The sequence below is a fragment of the Gorilla gorilla genome, chromosome 8, assembly GCF_029281585.2.
Source record: "Gorilla gorilla gorilla isolate KB3781 chromosome 8, NHGRI_mGorGor1-v2.1_pri, whole genome shotgun sequence".
NCBI classification, from domain to species: domain Eukaryota; kingdom Metazoa; phylum Chordata; class Mammalia; order Primates; family Hominidae; genus Gorilla; species Gorilla gorilla.
In genome coordinates this window covers 122,842,883-122,861,650 of record NC_073232.2, presented here as the reverse complement: position 1 = coordinate 122,861,650, position 18,768 = coordinate 122,842,883, and the positions used below count along the sequence as shown (strand labels likewise).

Here is an 18,768-nt window from a genome sequence, read left to right as displayed (position 1 = left end):
AAGAACTGGTCCAGATTAAAGCACATAAAAGAAACATGACAACTAAATGTAACATAAGATGCTGGAATACCAAAAAATGAAGTTTTAAAAAAAAAAATATTACACCGGGCATGGTGGCTCACGCCTGCAATCCCAGCACTTTGGAAGGCTGCGGCGGGTGGATCTCGAGGTCAGGAGTTCAAGACCAGCCTGGCCAAGATGGTGAAACCCCACCTCTACTAAAAATACAAAAAAATTAGCCAGGCATGGTGGCAGCCACCTGTAATCCCAGCCACTCGGGAGGCTGAGGCAGAGAATTGCTTGAACTCGGGAGGTGGAGGTTGCAGTGAGCTGAGATCATGCCACAGCAGTCCAGACTGGGCGAGACAGTGAGACTCGTATCAAAAAAAAAAAAAAACTGTTACTATCAGCAGGGCACGGTGGCTCACGCCTGTAACCCCAGCATTTTGGGAGGCTGAGGCGGGCAGATCACCTGAGGTTGGGAGTTTGAGAGCAGCCTGACCAACATGGAGAAACCCCATCTCTACTAAAAATACAAAATTAGCTGGGCTTGGTGGTGCATGCCTGTAATCCCAGCTACTCAGGAGGCTGAGGTTGCAGTGAGCTGAAATTGCGCCATTGCACTCTAGCCTGGGCAACAAGAGCCAAACTCCATCTCAAAAAAAAAAAGTTACCAACAAGCTATTTTAGACATATGTTGTGACATCTTGTTAAATTAAGGGTATGTAAGACACATGCTGCCAATTCATAAAAACATATTTTAAGCTGGGCACAGCGGCTCATGCCTCTAATCCCACCACTTTGGGAGGCCAAGGTCGGAGGATTGCTTAAGCCCAAGATTTCGAGACCAGCCTAGGCTACATGGCAAGACCTCGTCTCTACAAAAAAATAAATAAAAATTTTGCTGGGCCTGGTGATACATGCCTGTGGTCCCAGTTAGGAGGCTAAGGATGGAGGATCGCTGAGCCTGGAAGGTGGAGGCTGCAGTGAGTTGTGTTTGTACCACTGCACTCCAGATTGGGTGACAGAACAAGACCCTATCTCAAAAAAATTAAAAATACATACATACATTTTAATATACTTAATCTACATAAAGGCTCAATGACATGAATATTCTTTAAAAAAGAGAACTGTATGTATATTAAATTGTGCAGGCCTTTTCTAAGTATCTGTCATATATTTTAAGAGCAACATGTAGACTTATTTAAAAAGAAAACTTGAAGTAGATAAAACTAAACACGTTTCTCTCTTCTGAAAGATTTTTACAAAGCAGCTATAAAAGTTCTTACATTATACTGCTCCAGATTTTTCTCTTTATTTGCTTCAGTGTCTTCCAAATCCTTATGTATAGCAGCAATCTGTCTTTTCTTGTCATTAATAGCCTGATCTAAAGACTTGAGTTCCTTTTTAATCCACTTATCCCTTTCTTCTTTTGATGTAAACTGGCTTCCTCGACCCTGCTTTGCATAAAGATCCGTTCTTTCCTGGGTAGCTTGAGCCAATCTACACAAAATAGAAGTGAATGGGATGAAAAGGAGAATAATAACCAAGTTTAATTGTAACCAATAATGTCAACTGTACACAGAAACATAAAGCCATTTTTCAAAATGATACAAAAAGAATTAAGTGTAAAAAGCAGCTACTATATAATTGAGCTCCTTGGACAACCTAGTTTTACATAATATGATGTAGAAAGTTAAAGTGTTGGTGAAAGTTCTCAGACCTAGCAATTCCTCGTTCTTCTTTCTCTTTCACACTGTTGAATTTGGGTTCTGTTTCTGCCAGTTCTTTCTGCTTTTCTTCTATTTTTTCAAGCAGCTTCTGCCTCTCTTTTAATAAACGTTTCTGTAAATAAAGTAAAAATGCAAACTGCTTTAAATTTTTTGCATAATTTAGGTCTAGCATAAATGTTTTCTCAGGAAAAAAACTTCATGAGAAAACCCACCTGTAACATGAAACTCTTTTTTAATGTAAGAAACAAAGGGACAGTACCAAGTTGTTAATTGAGTACAAATTATGTTAACGTAGCAAAGCTTAAAAAAAAATTCCAACACATACCAGTCACAGATAGGGCTGTCTTCTACAGTTGCTACTCACCTGAACATTCACATCTTTCATTTTTAGCATTTTAACTTACCCTTTGTTCACTATTGCCTGCTAGTTCATCTTGTAAATCCTTGGCTTTAAGCTCCAACTTAGTCCTCTGCTTAATTTGCTCTTGTCTTTCAGCACTAAGCTGTTCTTTTTCTTCTTTCATAGCTGAAATTTTTGTTTTCAATTCTCTAACTTGGCGTTCAATATCCTATTCAAAAGTATTAAACAGAAAATAAGGCAATTAGAAGTACAATAGCAGAACTGTGACACCATTAATTCTCTTTCACTTAATGTTTAGTACTACTCTGTCCTTTCAATATTCAATTCCTCTTACTCTCCCTTGTGTAATCATTCCATAATTCTGGTACAAAAGGGTTTACTATGGTCAAAAACATAATGGCTGGACATGGTTGCTCATGCCTGTAAACTCAGCACTTTGGGAGGCCCAGGTGGGAGGACTCCTTGAACCCAAGAGTTCAAAACCAGCCTGGGCAACATACTGAAATTCCATCTCTTCAAAAAATAAAAAAAATAGGAGGCTGAGGTGGGAGGATCACTTGAGCTTGAGAGATCAAGGCTGCAGTGAGCTGTGGTCTCACCACTGCACTCCAGCCTGTGCAATGGAGTGAGACCCTGTCTTTAAAAAAAAAAAAAAAAGGCTTCAGGAGGCTGAGGCAGAAGGACCACTTGAGCCCAGGAGTTCGTGACCAGCCTGGGCAACATGGTAAGACCTTGTCTCTACAATAAATTTAAAAACTAGACAGGTGTGGTGGTACACACCTGTGCTCCCAGCTATTCGGGAAGCTGCAGCAAGAGGATTGCCTGAGCCCAGGAAGTCAAGGCTACAATGAGCCATGATGGCACCCCTGTACTCCAGCCTGGATGACAGAACAAGACCCTGTCTCAAAAGAAAAAAGTAAGTTAACATGAACCTTGTTTATAATCTTACCTCCATTTTATCTCTTGCATCCTGCTGAGCATCTCTTAATTGTCTGGATTTTTCTCCACTAGTCTCTCGCTTAGCAGAAAGCTAAGAAAAAAAACAAGTTATCATATCTAACTCATTTTGTAATTACTAAGTATTTCATAACATCTAATAAAAATTTTTATATCTATTAAAATAAACCAAAAGTAACCACTCAAATTTTTTACAAAAATTTTAAAAATGATTTTAAACTAGAAAACTGAAGCACTAAATTTTTGTACGAAGTGTGTAGTTTAGGATATACTACAACTACAAGAAGCCTTCAAAATGGCTTTCCTCTCATCTTGTCTGCCTAATACCACCATCTGATTATATTTCAGATAATAGTATATAGCAAGGACCACATGGCTAATTTCCTTGAACTAAAAAAACTTGCTGACTAATAAATTCATTGAGAGGTTTTTTTAAGTTTCTATTTAAAATCACTGAAAAGTGTAATTACGGCCTGAGTTTAACAAATTCATAAAAACAAAATTAATCTGATTTTAAGTGTCACAGGTAAATATTTTACCTCATCAAGTTTGGCACGAGTCTCGTTAAGTTCCTGATTGTAAATGGTATATTCCAGGGCTCGTCTCATTTTATCCCACTTCTGATACTGAGCTAGTTCTTCCTTTTCTTCCTCTAAAGTATGTAATCTCTCTTCAATGTATTTTAACAGCTCATTGATTTTTTCCCGTTTGCCCTCTTAAAAGAAATGGGGAGAGAGGTGGAAGAATTGAATAAGATTTTTATGTAATATCACTTCTTAAATATACCTTGAATTAAATTATTTTTAAGAACTCTAGCATTATTTCTTTGATGTGATGTGGTAACCCAATTTAAAATACTAAAATAGCAATTAACCCATTTATGCCGGAGGTTGCAAATTTTTTTCTGTGAAAAATCAGACCTTGGCGATGACCTTGAGCAGTAGAATATAAGTAACATCCACAAGCTTAGGATTCCAATAATGGAATGCTAGGCATAAATGGGTTAAGATCCTTTATTATGAAAAGCACCAGAGAACAAATTTACACATGATGACACTGGTTCTTTTATAACATGTAGTAAGGGCCTCAGTTTAAGCTTCCTTTTAAAAAGTCAGTGTGCCAGCCAGGCGCAGTGGCTCATATGAATAATCCCAGCACTTTGAGAGGCCAAGGCAGGTGGATCATCTGAAGTCAGGAGTTCGAGATCAGCCTGGACAACATGGTGAAACCCTGTCTCTACTAAAAATACAAAAATTAATTGAGTATGGTGGTGGGCACCTGTAATCCCAGCTACTCAGGGAGGCTGAGGCAGGAGAATCACTTGAACCCAGGAGGCAGAGGTTGCAATAAGCAGAGATCGCGCCACTGCACTCCAGCCTGGGTAACAGAGCAAGACTCCATCTCAAAAAAAAAAAAAAAAAAGTCAGTGCGCGTTTCCACAATATTTTTAAAAGCTACTAACATCATTGGTGTTATGGATTCTCAATTTTTATTAATAACAGCATTATCTACTGCTGTCATATACTAAACACCTACTATATTCCCATCATGGAGCCACTCTGTCACAAAAACAGTAATTTGCAACAAAAAAATAAGGCAGAATCACATTTATTTTACCTGTTTCTTTCATTAAGGAGATGCTTTCTTCCTTTCGTTCGTCATACACTCTAGTACCAGCTACTTCTCTTAATAGCTTTAATCTCTGAGAATCTGGTGCTGTTGCCATCTGGTTGATCTAAAATTTTTAGAAAAATAATCATTACATAGCTGTAGCATCCGTTTAAGAAGAAGAACTCCACGTTGAAAGGTTTTTAATACACATGAAGGTTGGGTATCCCTTATGCAAAATGGTTAGAAACCAGAAGTGTTACAGATTTTAGATTTTTTCAAGTTTTGGAATATTTGCATTTATACTTACCAGGTGAGCAACCCAAATCCAAAAATTTGAAATCCAAAATGTTCCAACAAGCATTTCCTTTGAATGTCATGTCCACACTCAAAAGGTTTCAGATTGTAGAGCATTTTGTATTTCAGACTTTTGAATTTGGGACATGCCAAGTTTTAAATAGATTATGATTTGGCTAACGTCATTTGTATAGCACGCATGCCTACGTATCTATGTCTCCTTTACTTCAATGAAATTTACCAAATAAAATCCAAATACAACTGTTACATTCATAACTCTCCTTTATGAATAGGGCTAACAAGTGAAGGAGTATCTCACACCACCATCTTTTTCTTAGTCAATATGATAAGGTATAAAAGATGAGCTCCATTCTCAAAAAACGAAGTATTTTTATAAGGGAAAACCATCACTGACTACACTTTTTTTTAAAGCTACAATAATATATTAAAAGTCAATTCTTCTTCAGTTTCCATAGGGATTGGTTCTAGGACCCCCTGCAGGTACCAAAATCCAAGGATGCTCAAGTCCCTTATATAAAATGGCATAGTATTTGCATATAACCTATGCACATCCTTCCATATACTTTAATATCTAGATTAATTATAATAATACAATGTAAATGCTATGTAAATAGTTTTACTGTATTTTTAAATTTGTATTATTGCTTATTGTACTGTTTTAAAATTTTATTTATTTTAAATATTTTTGATCCATGGTTGGCTGAATTTGCAGATGTGGAACCTACAGATACAGAAGGCTAATGATATGACAAAAATGGTATGCTTTAAATATAAAGAGAATGGTACAACTTAAGTGCCATGCAACTTAATATATAACAAGTATCCCTAAATGTCAAAAATGATATCACTGCATTAAAAAATTGAAATTATCTCTAAGAAAATATGGTCTATCAAAAGTATCTACATCAAAGAATCATCCTTCAGATCCTCATTATTGAATGCTCCAATTATACATATTGGTTCATGCAATTTACTCACTTAAAAATTATTTTTCAAATGGCTACAACATATGTGCCACTGCTGGGCACTGGAAAAGAGCAAACAAAGCAGAAAAGGTCCCGCCCTCATGGAGCTTACATTCTAATGGAAAAAGACAGAAAATAAGTACTATCATAACAGTGTAAGCGTTATCAAGAAAAATAAAACAGATTAAGGAAATAAAGCACATAGGGGTGAAGGGACGGCAATGCTTTCAGATGAGGCAATCAAGGATGGCATACGGGCAGAAACTGAAATGAAGTAAAAGGGCCTAGATTGACAGCAGACGGATCTCAGAAAAGTGTTCTTTCAAATCAGCCTCCATTTAAAAAAATTTATCTCCCATAAATAGTTAAATCGGAAAAAAACTTGTTCTTCCAGTAACACATTTTCTAAAACTGAAACTCCATATTCTTCCTAATCACTTCTTCTAAATGCTAACTTTCCAATACATATCTAGAAAAAAAGGCCTACAGTATAAAATAAGTGAATATTCTTTGAGAATTTTCCCTAGTCCAAAAAAAAAAGTGAAAGTATATGAGAAGAGAGCAGAACAATCAGCTAAAAATGTTTGTAGTTTGGCTGCTGAAAAAACATAAAAACATCCCTATTAGGGAAAATAACATGTAGCAAAATGGCAGATTTCTGGTAATGTTAGCTTTTCAGTATTTTGTGATAATTAGGTAACACAAAATATTAATTTTAGAAAGTTTTTCAAATGTGATTTTTATAGAATTCCTATAATATTCTTAATTATTGCAACATTCATAAGCCAATAATGTCTTCCCATACTTTCACTTCAGTAAGTAATACCAGTCACTAGGAAAACAAGATCCACTTAATATGCTGAAATACTTCCATCTCAACATGCAATGGACCTATTTGGTACTTTATGGCCATGTAAAAGAATATGGCCATTTTTGCTTCAGCTTAACTACTCAAATCTAAACCAAATTCATTACTCAAGAATTACTCAGAAAACAAATTCTACTTAAAAAGGACATACAATTGTTTTACCTTTCCTTGTTTAACAATATAATAAGGATTGCTTCGAGAAAAACCAGCGCTTTCAAGGAGGTTCATCACATCATTTTTCCTGTTGACAAACAATGAAATTACTTTCCGATAAATAATTTTAAAGCACCATTAAGCAATGAGTAGAGTAGCCCCTGGGTTGATAGCATTAGGGAGGAAAGATCAGTAATTAAACCATCTGTATCATCCTCGGAACTTTCTGATTCTTATGTTTATCCTCTATATGTTGACTTGTTGAAGATGAAGCAAATATTCCTCATATATGAAGCAGGTAAAAGAATACTTTTACTCTTTTGTAAGGAAATCATAAAGTTGCGGGCTGGGCGCAGTGGCTCATGCCTCTAATCCCAGCACTTTGGGAGGCCAAGGCAGGCAGATCACAAGGTCAAGAGTTCGAGACCAGCCTGCCAACATGGTGAAACCCCGTCTCTACTAAGAATACAAAAAGTAGCCGGGTGTGGTGGTGCCTGCCTGCAATCCCAGCTACTCAGAAGGCTGAGGCAGCAGAATAGCTTGAACCCGGGAGGTGGAGGTTGCAGTGAGCCGAGATTGCGCCACTGCACTCCAGCCTGGGCGACAGAGCAAGACTCCATATTGAGAAAAAGAAATATGCTGGCTGGGCGTGGTGGCTCATGTCTGTAATCCCAGCACTTTAGGAAGCCGAGGTGGATCATTTGAGGCCAAGAGTTCGAGACCAACCTGGCCAACACAGCAATACCCCATCTCTATTTAAGTACATATTCAATTTTTTTTTAAAAAAGAAAAATGCTTACGTGACCATCTTCTTGTCTAAGAAATACTGATCCTTTTTGGCACCAATAACTCTTCGAAGTGAAACTTCCTCTTTATCGATCTAAGAAAAAATGTAAAAGCCCACAGTTAATTTAATAGTAAAGGAGAAAACTTTTTAAATAAGGTCATTTTAAAGTCCTTGCCCATAACTATTTATTTTAAAATTTCAATTATCTCACTAAAAATAATACTACAAATACTCAATATTCTTAACCAAGACAATTTTCACAACAGTTTGTACATTCCCATTTGTTAACAGAGTATTCATTGTCATTTTAAGATAAAATCAGTATATAAACTGTAATTATTATAACAAATTATAAAAGCTTAAAAAGTTTCAAAGTATGAAGAAAATCAGCTAAACCAATTAAATTCTCAACATTACTTTAAAAAAAAAAGTTACTTACTGGTAACCGGTTGTCTGAATTATCAAAAATAATCTCCACAAAAGCAGAAATAACACGAGGACCAGTACCTTCCTAAAAATGAAGTGAGAAATTTGCCATTTAAGTTGTATATTCATATCCTTTAAAGGATTCTTAAAGTCTAGGGCATAATAACAAGTCTGATTCAATGGAGAAAAATTTCAGCTAGATTCATATATACACACACACACTTATCTAACGTCTCTGCTCTTTTGGCAAGAGGGATACATACTTTGGGGATATCCCCAGAGTTATAGTATATATCCCTCTTGCCAAAACTGCAGAGATGTTAGATTAGGACAACAAAACTTCTCAACCAAATAGCTTTTGATTCTAAATAAAAAATAAGAACTATGCAAGACATGTCAAAGTCAGATATCCTTAAATATGATTCTACAGACCACTTTATTAGACTGCAAGACTGGGGACATTTAACTCTACCTATTTGCTAATATCTAATACACCATGAGGCTTTTCTCTTACAGTCTCATTTTAATGCTGCAAAGAAATCCTAATAAATCATGGGATAATTACCAAAAGTCTGTTTTTTAAAAAAAATTGAGACATTCTAGTTTTAAATCTATTATAGAAATATACACATTTAACATGTGTCACATTTAAACCAATCTATCACACAAAAACTATGGTACCAAGTCCAGATACCGTCCAGATTATAGAAACTATGTAGTAAATACAATGAAGAACTGTACCAAAGAGGTTATTAATTATTTTAACGCCAATCTGAAAACCCTAAAAAGAATTTTTCTATAGGAAATCAATTCTGATTACTGGGCTACAAATTCAAACTAAACAAGGGGAAAAGACAGACAAGAGCTAAACAAAACAATTTCCTATGTGTGAGAAACACTGTTAAGACATATTGAGGAATTTCACTGTATAGTCTTTAATAAACAATATTCAAATCAGAAGGATTAATCATTTTATTGTAGTCTTTCATGATTTTCTATCCTAAAATTACTTTAGTCCATTACTCATATTTTTTTCCACATCACATTGGTAATGTGCCAATGTCCTAACAAGGTTTGAGGGAGGCATGACTCACATGAACACGAAAACCCAATCATCGTGCTTATGCATTACAAAAGGACCCACTTAATAAAATATCCTAACTCACATTACTGTAAATATACAGGTGGTCCCCAATTTACGATGGTTCAACAAATGGCTGAATGACAACGTGATAGCAGTCTACATTCAGTAGAAACCATAATTTGAGTATCCATAAAATCACTTTTTTACTTTCAGCATAGTATTCAATAAATTATATGACAGATTCAACACTTTATTACAAAACAGACTTTGTGTTAGATCATTTTGCTCAACTGTAGGCTAATGTCCATTTTTGACTTACGGTATTTTCAGTTTATGATAGGTTTATTAGGACATAACCCCACTGTAAGTTGCAGAACATCTCTACTGTTTTTCATACTGGAAAATGATGTTTACTATCTAAGTACAAATATGGCTAAAACAACAAACAACTTGTATGTTGTTTAGTTTGCAATGGTTGTTTCTCTATGTTCCCAATTAATTTTTGGTTCTGCATCTTAAAGTTCCTAATCTGCAATCTCAAACTCTTCTTTCTCCTCAGCAAACCTGCTTCTTAAGCCTTTGCAGATCACATCCTTAAAGAAATGTACATGGAGGACATACCCACCTATAGGCAAATCCTGTAATTTTCTCCTAACCACCACATAAAAATTAGGCCTTTATCTGGCATTAACATGTTAGGCTAAATTTCACAGCAGAATAAAACACTTATGAGATATATCATGTCTCCTTTAAGACATTTATATGGAGGACATAGCCATCTATAGGCAAATCCTATAATTTTCTCCTAAACCACTGTATAAAAATTGGGCTTTTATCTGGCATTAACATGTTAGGCTAAATTTCACAGCAGAGTAACACACTTATGAGATAGATTGTGTCTTGTTCACAAAGAATCTGAAACTTGAACAAATGCTTTTTTAACCAGCATGGAAAATTTATTTTTAAAATACATGTAATATCAATAATGTCTTAAAGCAGTCTCACTCACATGCAATAAAGCCAACCGCTGTTCTGGACGAAGATGACTAAACTCATCACTGAGAACAAACTGAATTGCTGGAAATACAAAAACAACTATTAGTATACCCTAAAAAAGTGTTTATAACTTATTTATAACTTCCCACACCTCAATAGAACATAGTGTGTCCGGTAATAGACAATGCATATAAATTATCTGTTTCATATGGACAAAAGGAAATGCAGAAAATGTGCCTGCACATGAGACTAATCAGGTAGGAAATGATATAAGAAGAATACTGAGAAGTTTTCATTGAAACACTTAAAGTAAGAAAATAAAGAGAAACCACCGAAATACATGAAAACAGACAAGCAAAACTAACGTATACCTCTGGCTCAAAGTGCTCACTGACTTGATTAGGTTAACACTGTATTTGCTTTTTTCCCCACTAGACATAAATGATATGAGTTAAAATCCTTTTTAACAAAATAGGATGTATTTTGAGAATATGCTTAAGTGGATATTTTACCAAAAGAAATAAAACTAAGGAAATACAGGGAAATGTTTGAGATGCCCAACTTCTACTACACTTCTTATACTATACTGAGCTCTGTAAGAAGGGGCCATTCCTACTTCGATATAGAGTACCTAACTGGACCACCCTGCCTAGGAAGTGGAACTCTACTCAGCTGTTCTTGTCCCAGTCCACCCAAGAGACCTCTGGCACTGTGTGTGTGTGGAGGTGGTGGAGGTGCCCACATCAGCAAGTACGTACATAAGCATTAATGTGTGTGCTGTGGACACAGGTCGAGGTGAGGAGACTTCACACTGCCCTCATCCCTGGATATTCTGAAATACTTCCACTTCAGTCCACTCTCTCATCATTGCCAAATTACAACCACAATAGGATATACAGGCTAGAGAGTGCCTTTCAGATTCGTGTGCACAGAAGAGATAGAGCCTTTGCTCTTATTAAGCCAGTCCACTAAATGCCCCTTTCCCTCAAGCATTACCCAACTAAAAAGTTCAAATTTTTCAACCTACTCCTTAACTGTCTAATTTTGTTAAAATGTTTTTCTCCTCAAAGGATTTGTTAACAGAGGCATTGCTATTTATACTTAAATACAATTTATCTTTAGAGAGAATTTTTGAAGCTCTATTTACTATCTTCAAAGGGACAACAGTCTGTTCAGTTTCAAGTTTTTTTATACCTCTTCATCCTTTACAAAGATGATTGGTTTAGAAAACGTTTTTAAAAAGGTGAAATAAGAAAGATGAACAATTTTCCAAAACAATACTATCAACTATTCTACTGCATTTACATACATTTAAAATATGCATTTATAACATTTATATATTACATTCAAGTTTAAAAAGCATTTTCATACATACTATTGCATTCCATTCTTACAAACCATCTAAGGTAGACAGAGCAAACATCCAAACATCTCCATTTTTAAAGTGAAAAGAAAAATTTGAGAGGCTACGTGTTTTGCCCACTCTCACATAGCTAATCAGCCACTGGGTATAAAGCAGAATTCAGATCTGTATACTCTAAACCCTCTACACCAAGCTGCAACCCCATATAAAGTATTTCTTGGGTTTCATGCATACATAACCTCAGAAAATTAATGATTTTAATAATCTACCCTAAGATACCCAGGTCTTAATATATTTACAATTCAAAAAGCAACACCTACCATAAAAAAAGTTACTTTTTCCAGATCCATTTCTGCCCACTGGAAAATTTCAAAAAGTACAAGTTATTTTACATAAAAACCAATAAAATTAAAACTGTTTACCTTTTTAAAAATACTCAATATTTTTAAAATCCAATTTTCTAATACATCTTAACATCTGAAATTAAACAACAGTGAATAAAAGAAACCAATAGAACAACTATAATCACCAAATAAATTCAATTTTTGTACAGATTTCTAATAGTTTTTTCTTTAAAGATATTTCACAGTTGATCCATTTGCTCTTACCCAATAGTTTAAAATGAACAGGAATATCTAAATATACTACCTGGCTCTTATAATATCATATTACAATGGATATATAATTCTATTTTAACTATATATGTTTAACAATTTAAAGATTCATATATTGCTAACGTTCTAAAACAATCATTTTAAATCCTTAAAGTGTTCTCATGTTTAAAACCAACCCTATATTATCATGTGTAGTCTCACAGAACCACAAAAGTATAAATAATTTTAAGGTACTTTTTGACTAACAAAATTCAAATATAAGCAATTCAATACGTAAAAGGGTATCAAATCCTTTTGATTTTAAGTGTATTTGTTTAGTGAAATTTTCAGTGTTAAGACTCATAAATAACTATGTCAGTCTTCTCAATCCTGAGCCAGAAATATCCTGAGCAAATTAACCACAAAGTTACCACCTTTAATGCAAAGTAAATCTCAAAAAGATCATTCATGTCATGCCAAAAAGGATGTACTTTTTAAAAAAACGCATATGACAGACACAGGAGCCAGCTTGAAGGGGCCTTTCAGTAGCTAAAACTAGGGGTAATCTGAGCATCAAAATGGCCAAATAAATTATAAATTATTGGTGGGGGAAATAATCCATGCATCCATACCAATAATAAAAAGATAAATAAGTAGGTAAGGAAGGAGAATTACCAAATGCCAAGTTGTAAATGTGAAAGGAGTGCTGGAAATGAAAAATCATTTTGTGACCGTCAGAATAAAGGCAAGGGTCATCAACAGATGGTAAATGCAGGCACAAAGTTTGAAAAGGAGCACAAGATTTACATGGTCCAAAAGCATCTGCCTGTATTACTTATTAGCTGCAAAGGAAAAAATAATACCTACACAGTGGAAACATTAGACCTTGACTGGGTGATCAAAAGTAGTATCATCAATAAGAGTCAGACAGACCTCATGTGCCTCCAGATGTGATATCCTGAGAGAGACACAACATCACTTATGTCTTAATTCTCAAAAATAACAATGTTATAAAAGACAAAGGAAGGCTGTGGAAATGATCCAGATTAAAGGAGACTAAAGAAGCATGACAACTATGCAATACCTGCTCCTAAATTAGATCCTGTACTGGAGGGGGAAAAATGCTATCAAGAACACTTCTGGGTCAGTCAACATAACTGGAAAATGGACAGATTACTATGTATTAAATTTACTTAAGTTGTAAATTGTACTGTGATTATGAAAGAGAACATCCCTCCTCTTAGAAAGTACACATTAAAGTCAGAGGTAAAGGACCATGGTGTAAATAACTTTAAGGAAAAAAGTGTGTAAAAAGTGGAAATGATACAGCAAGTGGGGAAAATGTTAACAGGTGAATCTAGGTAAAGGGTTTATGAGTAGTCTCTGAACAGTTCTTATTGGGGCCATTTTTCTGTAAATTTGAAACTATTTCTAAATAAAAGTTTAAGATGACAATTTATCATTAAATGAATAAATATTTCAAACCACAATCCATCTATAAATAACTGAAATTTTCAGAATTTCCTTTTAAGAATTACTCCTAGAGTGGAACACTATACAGCAATTTTAAAGGATGCTGAATATTTAATAAAGATATTTCAAGATTTATCCTGAAGGAGAATAACAGATTACCAGTAAGTTATATGATGAACCCATTTTTATTTAAAAATGAACCCATTTTTATTTAAATATGAACCCATTTTTATTTAAATATATATTAAAAAGATGTATACAAAGACTAAAAATGTACTGAGGTAAACACAGTTTATATGTGGCCCCAGATTCACCTTTCTCAACCCAGGCCTTGGCTGCCAATCAACGGAAAAGCTCAGTCTCCTAATACCTCTGGTAGATTCAAGCTACCTTGGGAGTACATTCAGGTACTCCTGAATTGTGAACATGGAAAGGAGGCTATAACTCCCTGACTACTTCCGGGTGTTAGTTCCCAGAGCACCACAATCCAAAAGCTTGGAGGCATCAATGCCGGATGTAGAAAACTCTGACCAATGAAAGACAGGTGCCAGCAAACAAATCCTTGTCAGAATCCAAATCCATTCCTCTATCATCTGACCTTTCTAAGGCATGGTGGGTCCACAAAGTCTGTGAGTTATTCAACATGACTGCAAACCACCTGTGTCTTCTTTAGAAATCTATGACCAGCTTTTCTCTTCATTCTTGCCCTCAAACTGCACCTCCCATTAAAGCCTTAGCAGCTAATCCTGTCTGTGCTGTTTTCTAGGAAACCAGGACTAATCACAAGTATAGACTGTTATTATTAAGAATGGTTATCTCTGAAGAATCATGGTGTGCAGTAAAAAACAAAGAATGGTTATCTCTGGGTAAAAGGATTATAGTTTATCTTAATTTTCTTCCTTTTAGCTTTTCCATAATGTTCTATAACATGTATTTCTTTTGTTAAAGGTTAGGGGGAAAAATCCCTAAAAAGGTATATGTTTGATGCATATACCCAACATCAGTACAAGAGATATTTTTTAATAGTCAACATCATTCATCAATCAAAGTGGTATGCTTTCACCAGATATTTTTAAGGCAAATCTCAGTACCTAACTACTTTTGGTCTTTCTTACATTATGTCTTACAACGTGTCTGGTTTTAAAACATGTTTAATCAGTACTGTTATCTTGGGTTCATTTGTTTTAGTTAAACAAAACCATTTTCCTTTTTAACAGTGACTATTAACAAATCTAATGCTGCAATCACAGAAGTAAAACAGCTAACTGATAACAGCTAAAATAATGGCATTTGATGGACCTTACAGACAAAATGTAATCATTCTAGCTAGTAAGTTACAGATCATTTATAAAATCACACAAATGAAATATTAAGATACTTATTTTAAGGTGCAAGTTAAAGAAAACAGAAATCTAATAATTATTTTTCTACATTTCTAAAGATTTTCTGATTGATGAAAAAAATCAGAAAGTACTTATATGTAAGCAAAACCCCAGTACAATTCAATTAAATGACTTCAGTAGATAGAGCACAAGCGGGGAAAAAAAGTATGCCTTCTTTATTCCCAACTACAAGGCTGCTATTGATAAATCGAGAGCAAAAAAACCTGCCTTCAATTTTATCATTTTATACAAAATGAAGTATGATTCTCTAAAGGTCTTCTGGAAACAATAGTAATGTGAATCTCACCCACGCGCCACAGACTGAATTGTGTCCCCCTGAAACACCTTAATTGTGTCCCCCTGACACCTTAATCCCGAATGTGATAGTATTTGGACATGGGGACCCCTGGAAGATGATTATGGTTAAATGAGGACATGAGGATGGGGCCATGTGAGCACACAGCAAGACAGCAGCTGTCCATAAGCCAGGAAGAGAGCCTCACCAGAACCTAATCATGCAGGTATCCTGATCATGGATGTCTGACCTCCAGACTATGAGAAAAAAAATATCTTGTTTAAGCCACCAGTCTATGGTATTTTGTTATGGCTGCCTTAGCAAACTAATATACCACTTAGTTTGGACTCTGTACAGCAAAACTGTGTCAACAGCAGTCTGTGTTTCTGGTGTCCAGAAGCACTCCTTTCATCTATCCTGTAAAATACTCAGCAGAATGTCAGAAAACATTTTTGTTAGCTGTATCAGCAAAATGCACACTACAATCTGAGCAATCTATAATGACTACATATTGTTAATGGCAATCACCATTAGCTCTTTATCTTCACACTTACATAAGTTTCTCATTTAATCTTCTCAACAGCCCTATGAGACAGGTATCATCTCCACTTTACAAATGAGAAAACTGAAGCTTCTCAGAAAGTGAAAAAGAACGTGTGCCACAACTGGGATTTTTTTTTCGTTGTTGTTATACTAGGATACATGTGCACAACATGCAGGTTTGTTACATAGGTATACATGTGCCATGTTGGTTTGCTGCACCCATCAACTCGACATTTACATTAGGTATTTCTCCTAATGCTATCCCTCCCCCAGGCCCCCACCCCCCTACAACTGGGATTTGAACCCCATTCTGTTATGCTCCAAAGTTTATGCTCTTCCAATCTAGCTACATGGTCTGTCCTTAGAGACACTGACTGCCAGGGGTGGGGGGGAATCCTGGGATCTACTTTGTGAATAAAAATTGTCTGTCTCTGAAATAAGGCAACAGTCAGCATTTTCACTAGGATATACAACAAGAACAGAAGAGCGGAAATGCTTTAAAACACTCTTACACACACATACAAGGCTACCCAGATAAAAAATGTATAACTTATGAGTGTCTTATCCAAACATTTTAAGTTTATAAAAATAAGCAATTCATCAGTGCATTAAGACAGAAAAGTTATTTCACGCAGAAAAATATAACTTAATATTCAAAGACAATTCCTGTCTCCTTAAGCCAATATACAAATGGACAGAATTTACATTATCTGTATAGACTATAAATATGACCGAGTAAACCAAGAACACTTACCAATCACATTATGTTTTGAACTGAAGGGATCTACAATTGTTTGATCTCTGTAACTTCGAAAACCCTGGATAATCACCTAGTAAATAAAAAACATTTTTGAGAACCCACCCCCCAAAAAAAAAAATTAACATTTTTCTCTTGCATTTCTTCCTTGTTTTTCATTTAATGCAATATAGAAAACTCGAAATTTCATATAAGAAAAATTCATTTTGGAAAGTGGTGATTAAAAATCTGCTTAAAAAAAAACAAACTCCTTTTATCGGTAATCTTTGCCAAGGCAATGCTGCTGGGTTCTATTTTTTTTTTTAGGAGTTATGCTGTCAACTTGTTAAGGACCTTTCAAAATCAAAAACACTGTGTGGGCTTAACTGAACACTAAACGCTCCAGTACAATAGCAAGTCTATAAAGCAGGCCGACGGGCCCCAGCTCTCCTGACTCCAAGACCACCGAGTGCTGCTTTCAGTCACTCACGCCGGCCAGCCTGAAAGAGCCCACGTTCCAAAGAAGGAGTGCTCAGAGCCCGACAGACCCAACAGAAAACCGTCTCCAAGGCCGAGTGCCTGGGCTCATCTTTGTGGTGGAGTCCCGCGCGGGAAGACCATTTTGACAGAAGTAAACAACCGAGGGAGGCGGCGCTCCGTATCCTGCAAGCAGGAGGATCCCGCTCACTTCGCGGGTTAATCGGGGAGAGGAACGGCCCCCCGCAGTGACAGGTGACGACACCCCAGCCAATGCCCCCAGGGCCGCCCCCGGGCCGGGGAGGCCACCTTTCCACACATCCCAGGCACATGGCCCGTGTGAGGCCACCCCTGCAGGACCACACAGCCCTTCCCGCCCGCGGCCGCCCCGGCGCGGTGCCCCCGCCAGCTCTGGGGCCACCCAGGAAGGCCCAGTCCCTCCCAGCGGCCCGCCCGCCGGCCCTTCCACACCTCTCGAAGATCCTGCCTCTCCCAGACAAGCGCCAGCGGGCAGGCCCGGGCTGCAAAGGAGGGCCCCAATTCTCAGCGACCCCGCAGCCGGGGCACTAGCGGGGCCCGGGTCTCCCTCCTCTCCCCCAGTCCCCGCCCAGCCCTGGTCCAGCCTGTGGAGACAGGGGAGAGGCTGCGGGTGGCGCCGCAACACTCCCGCCTCAAGGAGCTGTCCTTACCGGCCCATGACGGGGTGGAGGGACGCGAAGGCCTTACCTGCTTTATGTACATGATTCCGGGCTCCTAGCCTGGAAGGAGACCTGCCCCGGAGCAGCAACCGCACGGCTGCAAGGTCAGGTGAGGCGCCTACGCGACCCCTCCCCCAAAGCGCCGCTCGCTCCCCTCCAGCCAAACAAAATGGCGGCGCTCGTGGGGGCGGAGTCCGCGCCTCGGACGGAACCACTTTGCAGCCTTCACAGGGCGTAGGAGGAGTCAAGTTCAGGTCTGCTCTTTCTTTTAGGCAAAACCAGTCCTCCACAGCGTTTTTTGGTGGATTTCTTTTGAATCTAGAATTCTGTAGCTAACGCTTTCCTGAGACTTAGTCAAAAGCTTCACTCGGAGAATCTATGACCGTAGGGTTGGTCCGTACCACCTCCGAGCGCGGGGCCAATGGTCGCATCCACAAAGGGGGAAAGGTTCCGCGCCAAAGCCAAGAGGGAGACTCCGAGGGCCAGTAGCGTAGCGGGCCGTCGGCCACGTGATTCCGCGCTGTTTAAAAAAGCGGACCTCGCGCGCACTGTGTTAGCCTTGGAACACATGGAATGCTGGTGATTCTTGGAATTCTGTGTGCGGAGTCAATGCTGCCCCTTTGTTATCGCTCTCCATAGGAACGTTTACAATCTTAGCACGCCCCAAGCTGGTTCCGAATTGCCCACTCGCAGGACGACCCCGAAGGGATTTGTCAATGCTCGAAAATTTGTTTTAATAATGCGATGATTAATTCCCTCAGGAACTGTTTCTGCTCTGCCATCTGCTATAAATCTAGGCAGATCTGTACAATTGCAACAAAGATTTAGGTAAGGCTGAAAGCTTTTAATCCACTTTAAAAACAAAAGAAAAACAGCCTGAAAGATACTAGGTGCTAGTGGCAACCCTAGGTCTGTCTGATCCTTGTCAGTCTTGGGAGAAAAAACATCATTT

At 37.4% G+C, this 18,768-nt stretch overlaps 1 protein-coding gene and 1 non-coding gene across 2 annotated transcripts in view; both read right to left on the bottom strand.

Moving 5' to 3' along the window:
• Nucleotides 1–18,191, bottom strand: part of SMC3 (structural maintenance of chromosomes 3) — a 37,956-nt gene extending 19,765 nt beyond the window's left edge. The window contains exons 1-13 of the mRNA XM_031015472.3: nucleotides 17,845–18,191; nucleotides 16,660–16,735; nucleotides 11,940–11,978; nucleotides 10,270–10,337; nucleotides 8,190–8,261; nucleotides 7,764–7,843; nucleotides 6,973–7,051; nucleotides 4,669–4,786; nucleotides 3,591–3,766; nucleotides 3,044–3,124; nucleotides 2,138–2,302; nucleotides 1,724–1,845; nucleotides 1,290–1,503 (exon numbers count right to left, since the gene is read on the bottom strand). Of these exons, the coding sequence (XP_030871332.1) occupies nucleotides 1,290–1,503; nucleotides 1,724–1,845; nucleotides 2,138–2,302; nucleotides 3,044–3,124; nucleotides 3,591–3,766; nucleotides 4,669–4,786; nucleotides 6,973–7,051; nucleotides 7,764–7,843; nucleotides 8,190–8,261; nucleotides 10,270–10,337; nucleotides 11,940–11,978; nucleotides 16,660–16,735; nucleotides 17,845–17,859 (1,305 nt within the window). The 5' untranslated portion in view covers nucleotides 17,860–18,191. The remainder of the gene's footprint in view (nucleotides 1–1,289; nucleotides 1,504–1,723; nucleotides 1,846–2,137; nucleotides 2,303–3,043; nucleotides 3,125–3,590; nucleotides 3,767–4,668; nucleotides 4,787–6,972; nucleotides 7,052–7,763; nucleotides 7,844–8,189; nucleotides 8,262–10,269; nucleotides 10,338–11,939; nucleotides 11,979–16,659; nucleotides 16,736–17,844) is intronic.
• Nucleotides 9,215–9,316, bottom strand: LOC115936144 (small nucleolar RNA U13). The gene has a single exon (XR_004071722.1). It is a non-coding gene; the product is annotated as a small nucleolar RNA U13 (small nucleolar RNA).
• Nucleotides 18,192–18,768: the final 577 nt, after the last annotated feature.